Raw genomic sequence first — 14256 nt, 5'->3', positions numbered from 1 at the left:
CGAGGTGACAGTTGCCTGATACTTCTTCCTAATCTAATCATGCTTGGCATGCAGCGTCTCAGTGAAGAGACAGGAACACGACCCCCTGGTGCACGTCTGTCAGATCCAACCTGGCCATAACCAGCGCAGCGGCACAGCTAACTCCTGCTGCTTGCTTTGGCTAGCGCACCACAGATTCAAGGCTGTGTCACGTTCTTGTCACCTGAACTGCGGGAATTGCTGTTGCTTCCTTAAAAGAATTTAAAAAACCCACAACTTGGTGACAGTAAAATTTAGTGCTTGACCTTTGGCTAATACATGTGACAGGAAACCTACTATCTGGCATAATTCATGCCAAAACTAGCTTTTAGATTAACTCTTGTGGCAGTGGCCTAATTCACAAAAAAAATAATGTTAGAGTTGGCAGAGAAGGCGTGTAGATGTGGGAACTGAAAGGCACAGGGCAGGCGGAACCGAAAGGAAGGCGATTTGCCAGCCAAGGTTGGGGGATCGCTGGCCGTGGGAGGACGAGGCTGCACACAGGGGGCCAAGATCTGGAAATTTATTCTCCACTGCCAGGGGCGTGATCCCAAGGTGCAAAGCAGTTGCCCTTTCAAACAAATCCCTGCACACTAGCGTCAACATGACCGCAGGGATCGGGTGTACGATCGTCTTTAAAAGCCCATCCCTAAATGCCTTTCTTTAGACTAAATTGGTTTATCACCACGAACAACTTTCCCTAAGCCACACAAAACTCCCTCCCTCTGAGGAGCCTGAACAGCTATATTTGAGTTTATATGCATATTTAAATATGCCTCAATCTGTTTTTTCATGTGTTATTTGGAGACATAAGTGCTGCTTTTGAATATCTGCATAACAATATTTAACATTTTATTTGAAATATTATTTTAGCTTTAATTAATTTAAATGTAATCCAGCCATCCTATTATTTTGTACATAATCCTGGGATTTAGCTGTGATACTGCACTTTCCATTACTATATAATCAAAAGGTGGCAAGATTAAAAACTTACCATAAAATTAGCCTTCTTAGCATAGTAAATAGCTTTTCAATTTGACAAGGGATAACCATTTTATGGAAACATGTATTAAAAATAATCCTGTTAGGTTCTCCAGTGTTTACCAGTCTTAGTTCACACACAGCAATAAACCCAGCTATCTTGATCAGACTAACTTCTCTAAAGTTTGTATTTATATTTACAGTATTATACTGTAATAGCAATATCAATGAAATGAGAGATACAACTTCCAGAAGCAGTAATTGAAACAGCAGTTATTATTAAACCTTAGATAAACCTGCAGCGTATTTTGCTTAAAGTTATTAAAAAATCCAATGCACAATTAATATTCTACTCCCTTTTGAAGTGAATTACATTTTAGCCCTCCTTTTAGCTGAGACTGCATTTAAGTGTCATAATAGAAATTTACAGCCAGTATAGACATTTAAAATGAAAACACTTGGTCCTGCTGCCATTAGTCCATTGTGAAATGCTCTTTCTAATACACTTTCTGCTTAAAAACACTGCTTCTGAAGTTCATCTAATGAAAGCTCATTGCAGCCTTCCTGCCAAGTCACTCTTCCCTGATGCTCTGCGGCATGTTATCTTTTGAAGCAAATAGAAATTTACTTTCTTGTTTGTTTGGGGCGGGGGGGATATTTTAGCATCACCCTGAAAATAAATTCACAGAGGAAATAAATCATTTAACTAAATATCAAGGAGAGGCAGAGGTACATGGAAATCTATCCATCAGCACATTCTCTGCTATGTACAGAACCAAGTTAAAATTAAAGCAGACAGGAACCTGAGATGGCTCTTTATGTGTGTCCTGAACTGGGAAAAAGCATTTCAATGTCTCCTGGAACAGAGACTCGGGGGTGGGAGGAGGGAGATCCATTCCCAAACCCTGACACGACCCTACTAAAACACTCAGATCACATCAAAACAAAATCATTACACAAAACAGGACAAAGGAAGTGAGAAAACCACCACGAGAAACCTGGTCGCAGCCAGATACTTCATCTGAGGTCTGAATCATGTCAGGACTTTGCCAGTTGAATATTTCAGAGAGAGAGATGTTCTGACAAAATATTTTAATGAGGCAGCATTTTCCAAAGGGAAAGAGAAAAGCTTTAGCCGACCCCGGTCAGCAGGCAGACCCTGCAGTCACACCAGCAGCAACAGGCTCTCGTCCGTAGAGCAATGCAGCAGAGGGATGCTAGATGACACAGGCAAAGCAGCGCTTGTCAGTGTTTGCTATAGCCTGACCCAGATAAAGATAAGTTTGCAACTGCCTCTGAGCTAAATGACTGAGTGTATCATTTTGGAGAGCATCTAAGGACTGGATTCTCCAAGCTGACTAAGGGTGAGCAAGGTAGGCAGCTCCCTAGCCAAGACAGAAGATAGGCAAAACTCCCTGTATTATTAATCAGCAATTATTGTTAAAACCAGCAATACGGCTAAAGCTAACGGGGAAGGACCGCAAATTATTAAACAAGCCAATGCTCTATGGAAGTGGTCAAAGATGTAGACAGGTGCCAAATGGGTTTTTGAAGGGAATGGGAGGGAGAGGCCCCACATTTTAATAAAAACCTGGGCCCAAATGAGTTGTGTGCCAAGTTTCACGATATCAGATAGGGGTTAGGGCTTCTTAACCACTTTATTTTTGCAAATTTTACACTGATGCTCCAGTATCTAGTAGAGCCAGAGATCTGGAGATCCCTTCTCCCCGGAAACACATCCAGGGCACACTTTCACTGCGAGAACTGGTTTGCCTGGAAATTTGTCCACATAAGAAAATATCTCCAAACAACTCAGGACTCAACAGTGCTTACACAACTGTGATTTAACAGGCTGGCTTAGATCCTTAACAGTTTGTTTGGATAATGTTCCCAACCCCCTTCCTACTAGATTAAAATGAGAATCCACCAGAAAATGTTATTCTGATGTATTGCCAGGCCTGATCCAAGGGGGAGGAAAAAACACACAAGTCATCCTAGATTTGGCCAACACACCCAACAACGCTAGAGACTAAGAGGAGAGCCAGCTACCAGCACCCCCAGCTGCGAGAGGCAGAGGACAGAAACCGCCATGAGGCCGAAGAGCGTTTCTTGGAAACTCAGCAGTCCCGAGCCTTGTGCATCTCTCAGCAAAGAGCTGCCCACTTCTTTCAGCTAAATCCTGCAACGCTTAAAAAGTACAACAAATTGCTTACCAGTAACCGAGAGCAGAAATTGGTCTGGGATGCTTTTCTCCCCAGCCTGCTCCTAACAAGCACCAGTGCGTATCCAACATGAGTCTTCACCCTTAGGCCAAAAGAAAAACCTCAACACAGGAGCGTTCAATGCCAGCCAAGTGCTCCCAAGCGCTGTAGAGCATAAGCACCTCGCAGTAACACACTAATCATCACCTGACGAACAAAGCAATGCTGCCTGTGGCAGAAGCTATGCACTGTACTATGACCGGTGAAAAAGCAGAAGAGGCGTTTGGTTGTTGGAAAGAATCGCAAAGGCCATTCAACTAAGGTATTTTTTTCTCTGAATATTTGAAGTTTCAGGAAAAAAAAGAATGAATAACAGCTGGGGGAAAAAAAGGTAGCTCTATTTTAAATTCATTCTTCCTTGATGTAGCTCATAGAATTTCAGCTTTCAGAAAGAGGATAAGCAACAGTAGCAGGGAAAACTTTAACACAACATCTTCTTTGAGAGTATATAATTCTCACCTTCAAACCAGACTCTTCTCCAGCAAAGGCAAAAACATGTTGTGGCGTGCAAGGAAGTCTGCTACCTTCAGGAGCCAGCAAAGCCTCAGCTCGGGCAGTCAGGCAGTGCCCCAGGGTTTGCTGTTCACTGGGTTTTTCCTCTGGATCCTGGGGGCAACGTATGTTTCTAAGATGAAATCCAGCTGAGCGTCAGTAACATCCAGATGTGGGAATGGAAATCGGCATTCCTTCTTTACCCAATTTTCCATAGCTATCTATTTAACTCCACAGCACGTGCTCAGTGAACATCACCATTTTTCTGCTGATCAGCGATGGCAGTAAGATCTCATCATTAAAGTTTGCAATATACTTCAACAAGATGAAAGAATAGTTTTTCTCAGTTCCTCTGCAGGCTCAGGAAGTAGCATCACCATCATCATCATTTCAAAGAGCAATCAGGCAGAACTTTTTTTTTTAATCTGTAAAAAAGCAGAGTCTGGCACAAGGATCTGACACCTACCAAATGCATTTCATCTATGTCAGTTTAATCTTTTTGCCGTTCTTCAGGCAAAGGCTCTATTCTAGCATAGAAACCAATTGACTGTCTCTGCTGTGTGGATCTTAGGATATCAGTAACAGTCCCAAAAGCTATGTAAACTCCTAAAACCTCCTCCAAAAACAGCAGGCCTTGCAACTTGATTCTTCTCAATTCTCAAATCGTTTCTGGTATAAAGCATTTTCTTCTTCATAATTTATGGAGCACAAAAGAGAGACCAAAGTACCAAGAGGTAATCAACAGATTAAAACAAAATGAGCTGTTGCTGACTGTGAAAAGTAGGATTTGAATGAGCACAACTCCATTCATTTATTTCTTTCTGCTGGGCAAAAGTTTTGGATTATTGACTGGTGTAAAGGAAGTGGTTACCCTTCAGGGATTGCACCAGATTGCTAATATGCCTTTAGATTTGCAGGCTGGCTGTGCCCTGCTGCAGGCATGAATGGCAGCAACTGTTCTCTGACCTCTTCTGTGCACTAATTGCTGTAATCACTCCAGGAAATTTGAGAAATCTGGGGACTTTTTTTTTTTCTGTCATTACATTTTAATGTTGCAGTTGCTTCCTGAGGACAAGTCTAACATTAGGTTGCTGCTATTACTCCTCCACATTGCCTAAGGTTTCCAATAAATTTGACAAGTTACTTGAAGTGAAAATGTGTCAGTTTAAGAGATACAGAAGCTTTCTTACCTGTACCCATGCATTTTTTAAAAACAAATTACAGTAGAAAATTAATATATCAAGAGAAAGGGTACATCACTTGAAGTCATTGTGTTCTTCCATTTTATCTGAGCTAGTATTGTTATTAATATTAAAGCTATTAATTTTTACAGCAATGAAAAACACAAAGGAATTGCACATAGCTAGGGATCAGTTCTGCATAAACTAACAGACATGAAGTATTACAGTGCTAAACATCTGTTTTTACTTATCCCTCTGTATTTTTTCTCTGCTAACCTAATCGCCATTCACTTGCAGCAATTACTGTGCCAGAACCCCTCCTAGACAGCTGCTGATTCATTCATATATAAAAAGAATCAGCACTTTCATCACTGCTTCACATCACTCCTGGTTCTTCAAACTCACTTTCAAAACATACTCATACACACAGGTCAGGTAAATTTTTACTAAAACTAATTTCTTCCTGAGTATGGTGTGTTTTTTCTTTTTTTTTTTTTTGAAAGAAATAAAGGATTTAGTCATCTCAATGGTTAAGAGGATCAAGCATCAAACAGCTGGCATCTCAGTTGCATTAGGAAGTAATCATTTTCAGTGGATAAGTTCTTTGTCAAGGCTTGGACATGATCTATTCAAACAAAGCAAGAGCAAGGTGTATTTAAGTACTTGTGAGAATTGAGAATTAAAGGTGGTGAGACCAGATGCATAGCTTTTCTCCACTCTATACAGCACAAGCTGATTTGTATTATAGCAGGTACATAAACCAAAACTGAGTAGCCATTTAGATATCAGTGACACAAGGATAAGATTAATACTAGTTACAGCAGTTCTTGTTCTCTTGTTGAACTACTGATGACTTAATTCCTCCCTAACCCGCATCTCTATTACATCCACAGTTATAGTATCTGAATATAACCCTGCGAGAGTAACACTTAGCTAAAAGGGATGTTCTTCCTAGTTGCAGTTACAGAAAGTTTACTTGGCCATCACACACCCATTTCAAAGGGCCCTTTTACATTAATTATTGTTGAAAATAGTTCAAGTTGATTATTCCCAGAAATAAGGATACAAATTAAAGCTTTCCACCCTAAACATTTCCATATACACAGGTACTATGTTCCTTGGTATCAGATTCAAGCAGGAGGAGAGAGCTATGATATAGCTAGACCCTACTAGAAGGCAGGAGTCTCACCTTTTGTCCTGCCCATAACCTCCACTTCAGTAGAGCATCTAGAAATATATATATAGGTTTGGATCTAAATCTGAGCCCAAGTCATACAAACTTATCTCCCACTACATGTTATTAATCTGTCACATTTACACTCTAAACATACAGGCTTACAATGAGCACTCTGATGAACCTGCCTCAATAATGTAAGCAGCAAGCATTATCAGTTTGTGATTCAAAATGAGGTGACTGGTTATTCAACTTAGTGTATCCTTACTCCAATTCCCATGAAATTATTCTCAGACCACTGACCTGTTACCAAATCAGTCCCCCAGGGGCAGTATAGAACCATCTGTTGAGAGTCTGGCATCCTCTACTTTGAATTCCAGCCTTTGGGGCTTAGGATTTGCTTTTTTTTTTTTAATTATTTATGATTTTGCTCCCTAGGATAGCCTTGAAAGTGTGTACATCCTGCTAGCTTCAGAGACTCAGGGGAAGAACAGTCACACACTGTCAACTTCAGTGCAATCAAGAGCAAAGGAGCAAAGACCAGCAAGTAGGTTAATTTTATATAAAGGCAGCATCTCTCAAAGAAGCATCAGCTTATATATAACTTTGAAAGAATGAGCAAAGAAGTCAACTCCAGCATTCTTTCAAAGTGCTTTAACATCTATAAAAATTTCTTCTCCATGTCAACTGGATTGACATGAGGAAGAACAGGCACACTTGCAGGATAGTTCTCATTAATAAGGTGCTACATTAGAGCAATGAAGAAACTTTTTATTGTGTATATCAAGACAGTAGCTAAGTTAATCATATTCTTAAGATTGTTTCATTGCAAATCATTTGCAGGAACTCTGAAAGAGTTCTGTGCTCTCAGATTACAGTCCAAATGCCCTTACTGAGGTACTACTAAATGTACTCACTCCTTGCCACTCAGTTTTGTGTGGAGTGACAGCAATATAGCACTTTTCACTGTTCTTATGCATTAAAAACAAAACTTGGCTGTATAGTGTAGAAAGATAAGAATATAGCTCTAGCCTGAATTTGCTGGCTTTACCCTGAAAACTATTTTAATTGAGCATGCAGTAATTCTGGAAGTCAGACCTAAGGGTAGCTATTTGACTTGACAGCTACCAAATAACCACATGACTGCAAAGTTCTTCCTGCAGAAGAAGTCCATTTCAAAATTCAAAAAAAATTAACACACAGCTTTGCCCATTGAAGCAGTGAAGCCACTACACCTCTGAACCTACCCAGCTTTGTATTAGCAAACTGCATATGAAATAACATTCCCAGACGTTAAAGAAAAGCAATTAAGCCCAGAAACCAGCTGCATGCTGTTTTTTGTACCCATGATATCTAACTTTTAATAAGCTGTTCAACCTTGCATACCAAGTTTGCTTCTGTACTTTGATCAATTTCCAGATCAATACACTTTGATTCACAGCACCATCCTTTCAAGTTACATACTAGGAGAAAAGCACAAGTCATGAAAGGTTAGGTTACAAAAGTCTAAAGATTTAGACATGTTTACCATTCCAGAGTATTACAAGACAGTTCTTTATTTTGAACATTAAAGTGCCAGCTTTATGTACAAACTTTTAAAATAGTAAAAAGTAAACTTAAAACCTGCTAAGAAAGCAGTGAGGTCATGTAGCTTCCTCCAGAGTTTTCTTCAGAGCATTCAAAAAAAAATCTAACACTAGAATTTCTCAGTCACTCCTTTCTTTATGCGGAGAACTGCAGAAGCTAGTGGTAACTGCCCATAACCTCCCATTTTGTAGAAGGAATGTGCCCATATATTTCACAAAATGGAGTAGCTTATGGAATAGCTGTTTTTGTAAGATACATTTAAGCATTCTATGAATTAATACCATTGACAAAGTCTAGTTAAAACTGCTGCAGCAACACTAACCTCCTGAAAAGTACCAATATCACCACGCTTTGCAAGAGTGGGATTTTAGTACAAGAATCAACACCATGACCCAATATGTTTAATGTTTCCCCATAAACAGGGGAGCATGCACGCTAAGTCATGTGGTCTCAGTCCATTTAAAATTCCGCATCCAGGGTGAAAGAGTTGTCTGTGGGCTTTGACATGACTCCCATCCTCTGATATTCACCTACTCGCTTCTCAAAGAAGTTGGTTTTGCCTTCCAGAGAGATGTTTTCCATGAAGTCAAAAGGATTCTCCACTTTGTATATCTGAAATGCAAAGACAATTCTGTGGTCACTGCGGGTGTTCAAATCTCAAATACAGGACAGTATTATAGAGCTCAGCTGAGAAGAAAGCAAAAAGAACCTAATAGCAGTCTAGTTGGGGTTATTTTACAGTGAAGAGAAATCTCTGCCCCAGGCATTCTCTGCTGCACTCGTTCCTGTCTTTTAGCTGCAGCTTCTTCCAGGAGTAGGCAGAAGCACAGCAACTTTTACATATAGTTTTTTCCCTCCTTATTAACAGCTTTGGCTTTTCCCTCTGTGGGTCTCCCAACAGGATGACAGCAGGACTGCTAACTAGATTTAGAAGTTATACCAATATTGCTGCAGTCATTTTATGATTTGGGTTTCTGGACAAAATTAAATTTAATGATATTTTTCTTGTGAAAGAGTGTGCTTATTAGCCTTACCTTGTTAAATCCCAGTTCCAGCATAAGTCGGTCTGCTACAAATTCTATGTATTGTTTCATTAAAGTGCAGTTCATGCCAATCAGTTTTACAGGCAGTGCCTCCGTCAAGAATTCCTGCAGATAACAGAAGCACTTAGTGTACAGAAACCATGGCATTCATTTTGTACTGTCTAGGGTAATTTTACACCCAACAGTTCACCAGCTTTATGCTTAATTATGAACAAGTTCTTAAACAAGGAGCAGCCAATTACCTGTTCTATGAGAACAGCATTCACGATGATTTCCTTAACTCTCTCCTCTGATGGTTTGTGTATCAAGTGCTTGAACATGAGGCAGGCAAAATCACAATGCAAGCCCTGGAAAGAAGTTTCAGAAAATCATTTCAGGAACACTGATTTAAAAGAGCTACTCAAATCAGAGGCACAGAAGAAACAGCCCATATCTAGATACCATCTTTGCACTTGCCACATGATTTTTTTTTAAACTTTCTGCCTAACCAGAGGTAAAATAATCAAGACAATACAAGGTGCACTTCCTCCAAATGACAAGTACACCAAGTGCAAGAACTGGTGGGAAACTCTTGAACTATTACTGAGAAAATAAAATGGTAAATTCATTCATTCACTGCTGTAAGATCCATGATCCCACATGTGTTTACACATGTTAGTAAGCTTTATACACTGTCTGTTTATAAACATACTCCTTTTGAAGTATTGGAAACATTTGAATGTCATTACTTTGAGCTACTGTGGGACATTATCATCTTAACTGTTAGTATTTGATTCATACCTCATCTCTACTGATGAGTTCATTAGAAAAAGTGAGTCCAGGCATTAATCCTCTTTTCTTCAGCCAAAAAATTGATGCAAATGAGCCAGAAAAGAAGATTCCTTCCACTGCTGCAAAAGCTATTACACGTTCTCCTGTTAAGGACAGACTGATTTTAGTAACATGTAGAAAACTTCTCAGGATTAAAACTCAAAAGTTGTGAACAGACCCATGAACTGCATCTTCCAAGCAGAATGAAAGAATTGCTACTCAAGTGTGCTATAATCTGTCCCTGAAACTGTTACAGTAAAGGCTTCTGTCAAAGTAAAATACTTTTTTAAACTACATAGCGAAGTAAAAACTAATTAGAGGAGGTGGTAAGTAGCCGAAACCAATGCTCCTTCCTCCAGGTTAACTGTCATATCATCTTTTCACCCTCAAAGATTACACACTGAACAAAGAGCAGTCATCTTCAGTGACAGATTAGTCAGTGACTGGTCATCATTGCTCAAGTGAAGAACTTTGGCCATGAAGAACACTAATACCAGTGAAATCAGTTCTACCATCTTGTTTTCACCTTTGAAGTAAGGCATCAAGAATCAGAAAGGCAGATGAGCCATAGCCTCCAACTCCTCCAACTGAATGCGTCGGCTGGAGATCAGTGGCCAGCGCAGTTCAGTACACAAGAGCAGCTGCAATTTAATCATACAGCCAAGTATACAAAGATTGCCACAAGAGCTACCATTATTCAAAATACCAGCAATTTTAGAGATTCACATTAGCAGCTTATCTGCAAGATGAACAAGATTTTCTTCATCTCCAGAATCATACCAGTATCTTCCAGATAGCGCTTACTCATCCTATGACAACAATAATCCCTATGAACTGTGGGAAGTCTGGAGATGTTGTGGTTCCTCCATTCTTTTAGGGAAGGAATTTCACTTTGCTTCCAAAAAACATAACTCACCATATGTTGCTTGCTTGTCCCCAATCCAGCGCATGGCCCAGTCAGCCTTCTTTTTAACACATGGCAGTGTTTCAATAGCATTAAAAAGAAATTCCCTGAGAAGCATATAACTCATTAGGACAAGATTTCAGCAAAGCAACCAGTACAATAAGCCTTCATAGCTGTAGATGGCCTTGTTCATTTACAAGAGCTCTGTACCTTCACCTCAGTATAAGCTCCCCTCCCATTTTATTTGTACCAAATCTAGGTGCATTTGTGTTCAGCTACTTCTGCATGACCTTCACCTACATCAACAACAATTCACATGAATTGTCATGACAATACCAAAAGAAGTACTGACTCAAATATGCTTGAACAAGGTTCTCAAAGCTGTAGACCAGCTGATCTTCACTTTTCAGTGACAAGGCACATAAATGTTTAAGGAAGAATTGCTTCCATGAAAAGTTAAAGCAATTAAGCACCCAAAATTAGGAAAGAATGATGTGGCTAGTCAGCTTTTTGCCAAGGAGCAGCATTTACAGAAGTATCTCTACACTGCAGCTAGCATTTAAGTAACACAACACATTACCCCAGTAGGGTGCTTGTCTCCTAAAACAATACAAGAATAACTCAAAAAAGCCCAATCTGCCCAAAGCCCTGCATTTAGTTTTGAAAAGATGCAATTCTTGAACTGATCCATCTTGTTATGGGAAAGTTGCATTTTTATTATATTTGTAATCAGTTTTTTTTCAAGCATGCAACATTATCTACATATAACTGTCAAAAGGAAGCTTTCCTTTATTATATTAGAAAAAAGAAGCCAAAAATAGTCAAATCTCTAATGGCAGCACATGATATGAGAGTGCCAGTCATTAACTGGACACAGAGTATTAGAGACTGCTTTATTTAAAAAGCTATTATCCCCAGAGAAACTTCCCTACATAGCTATCCACCAATGCAGGGGTTCCCCATATCAGAGCTTACTGTAATTTAATATACCCCCTTATTTGACTGCTTTACCTTTTAGATATTTAGTCTCATTCCATTATTTCAATGTTAATTATCTGTTTTTACTCTGAATCTAGATGAGATCTTGCTCATACACTTAGGAAAGATGTTCCAAAGTCGGTCTTAAGCAGCACTTCAGTGATATTTAAAATTAATCTAGTTTGAATTGTAAACTTAGACTTGAAGTCACAGAAGAGTGATGCGCATCATGTAAACCTCAGTTATCAGTTTTGAACCTTTCATTATCAAGCAATACTAACCTCTCTTTTGAATCTTTAATGTATGTGTCAATTAGAAGACTGTACATTTCTGAATGTATATTTTCCATGGCAATCTGGAAGCCATAGAAACAACGGGCTTCTGTGATCTGTACTTCTTGACTGAACCGCTCCACCTAGAGGAAATAAGTAACTCAGTGTTTACAGAACTATTAAGAACAGTTGCATATTAAGGGTACTGAAGCTTTATAGAAAGAACTACATTTGCTCAGCCCATATTATCTTCAAATTAAATCCACACATTCAGATTCTGAACAGAAACACGAAGAGCACCAGCATCTTACAGCTGCAAGTCTGCTTAAAGCTCCAAGTCTCAAGTTGTTCTTTGGTACCCAGAGGAACAGAGAAACATCTTAATTTGACTTGGCCTCCATTAGGGAGAGGAACACTGACAGATTAGAAGCAGAACAAGGGCTCTGAACTGGCCCATTGTTACTATAAGGCAGTGCTTTGTGCTCTCTGGGGAAAACGGCAAACCTCTGGATTTTAAAGAGCATCCCCTCACTTGGCTAAATAGCATAAGGCAGCATTAAAGTTTCTAAGCACAAGTAATCAAGCTAGATAGGCCAGCAAGTCCCTCATTAAATATGTATTTATTTTGTTAGCTTCATTTTGTGGAATAGTTTATTCCAGGGCCCTTTATACACACTTACCAAGTTTTCATTCACAATGCCATCACTGGCAGCAAAGAAGGCAAGGACATGGGAAATGAAGTATTTTTCCTCAGGCTTCAGGGACTCCCAGTGCTGGATATCCTTTGAAAGATCCACCTGAAACATGAAAGAAGCAATGAAACAGTAAAGGGCTCCTAGAAGGAAAGAGAGGCTTCAGGTAGGATGTTTGTACCAGAGCCCAGGGCACTACCCCACAGCAAGGTGCGTTCTGTCCCCTCAAGGCTTCAGAAAATCGGGCAAGCTTATTCAGCTTTACTATTAATGTCATTGCGGGAGGAGCGCCTCTGAAGCAGGGACGCAGCTCCTGGGGCTGGCAGGCCTCACCTCTTCGGCGGTCCAGAAGGAGGCCTCGGCCTTCTTGTACATCTGCCAGATGTCGTGGTACTGGATGGGGAAGATGACAAAGCGGCGGGGGTTGTCCCGCAGCAGCGGCTCCTCCTCCGCGCCCCGCGGCACCTGCGGGCACAGAGCGGCTCGACCTCAGCCACGGGGCCGCGGCGGGCCAGGGGGGCGCTGAGGCGGCGCCGGCCTCAGCCACGGGGCCGCGGCGGGCCGGGCCGGGCCAGGGGGGCGCTGAGGCGGCGCCGGCCGCCGGGACCCCGGGCAGTGGGGGAAGGGACAGCGGTCGGGGGAAGGAGGCCAGGCGCAGCCGGCCGCCGGGCCTGCACTCACCGGCTTCCCGTCGGCCTCCTGGAAGATCTTGCGCGCCGCCTTGCTGGCCAGGACGCGGGTGCTGCTGAGCGCGGGGGGCTGCGGAGAGAGGGGCGATGAGAGCCGTGCGGAGGGCGCCGCGGACACAGGCGGGGGGGGGGGGCAGGGAGAGGGGCTCACCGTGTTCTCCTTGTCGCTCAGCGCCAGGTTCTTCAGCGGCGACAGGCGGGGCTGGTCGTGGCGGGCGGCGAGCGGGCCGCGGGCGGCGAGCGGGCCGCGGGAGGACAGCATGGCGGCGGCACCGGTACCGGGCGGCTCACGGCGGGGACGCGGGCCGCGCCGCCGCGCCGCCCCTTTATATCCCCTTCGAACTTGGCGCCAGAACGCCCGGCTGCCCACTCACAGCCCGAGCCGGGCGCGCGGCCCCCCGCCCCCGCGCGCCCATTGGCCGCAGCCGCGGCGCGGGCCCCGCCTTCCATTGTCGCCGAGGCGGGAGAGGAGGGCCTGTCCTGCGCTCTGGCGCTCCCGCCACGGGGAAAAAGGCGGGAGAGCGAGGGAGCCCCGCCCCCGAGCGCCGGCCCCGCCCCCCGCGCCTGGGGGCTGCGCGGGGGGGGGTCGTGGGGCACCGCCGGTGGCTGTGAGGAGCCGTTACCCGAGTAACGGCCGCGGGTGCGGGCCGGGCCCAACCGCTGCGCCGGAGCCCGCGCTCGGCCCCGCGGTTGTCCCGTCCCGCGCAGAATCCTCCAGCGTAATTGCCCTACCCATACGACTTTCCACATGGGCGCATACTACAGCAGTGTCCCTTGGATTCAGATCCACTTTCATTCCAGGTGAACAGTGTCAGCGGGGCGCCTCATGCTAATAAAACTGCTGCACCTTGCACCGGGATATGTCTCCGTGTAGATAAACCCTACAGGAGTCTTAGGTTTCGCTTTCTCCAGGCTTGAGCTAATCTTCTGGGAAACTGTAAACTCCTCCATTTATTGCGCATGAGTGTTAACACGCATAGGATTTAATGTAAAGCATAGCAGCTATTTCACAGCTGAATAAAGGGTACATAAAAAGATTAAGGAAAAAAAGAGCCTTGATCACTTGCAGTGTGCATAACCTCTTGTAAAGAGAAATGTGGCTGTGGATCCTAAATACAGTATCTGTTTTTGAAAGATTTGGGATATAATAGGGAAGTGGGTAGCTTAATTCCAG

The 14256-nt window shown here is 42.7% G+C and overlaps 1 protein-coding gene across 1 annotated transcript; it reads right to left on the bottom strand.

The window, feature by feature from the left end:
- Positions 1 to 7642: 7642 nt before the first annotated feature.
- Positions 7643 to 13372, bottom strand: RRM2 (ribonucleotide reductase regulatory subunit M2). The gene is made up of 10 exons (XM_067294286.1): positions 13234 to 13372; positions 13075 to 13152; positions 12727 to 12858; positions 12382 to 12498; positions 11711 to 11844; positions 10464 to 10558; positions 9518 to 9651; positions 8980 to 9084; positions 8729 to 8842; positions 7643 to 8306 (listed from the first exon to the last, which is right to left on the bottom strand). The coding sequence occupies exons 1-10, from the start codon at positions 13342 to 13344 to the stop codon at positions 8154 to 8156; spliced, it is 1173 nt and encodes a 390-aa protein (XP_067150387.1). The 5' UTR covers positions 13345 to 13372; the 3' UTR covers positions 7643 to 8153.
- Between the last annotated feature and the right edge of the window lie 884 nt (positions 13373 to 14256).

The sequence above is a fragment of the Apteryx mantelli genome, chromosome 3 (genome assembly GCF_036417845.1).
Source record: "Apteryx mantelli isolate bAptMan1 chromosome 3, bAptMan1.hap1, whole genome shotgun sequence".
Classification (NCBI taxonomy): domain Eukaryota; kingdom Metazoa; phylum Chordata; class Aves; order Apterygiformes; family Apterygidae; genus Apteryx; species Apteryx mantelli.
This window is presented reverse-complemented; position numbering and strand designations above follow the sequence as displayed.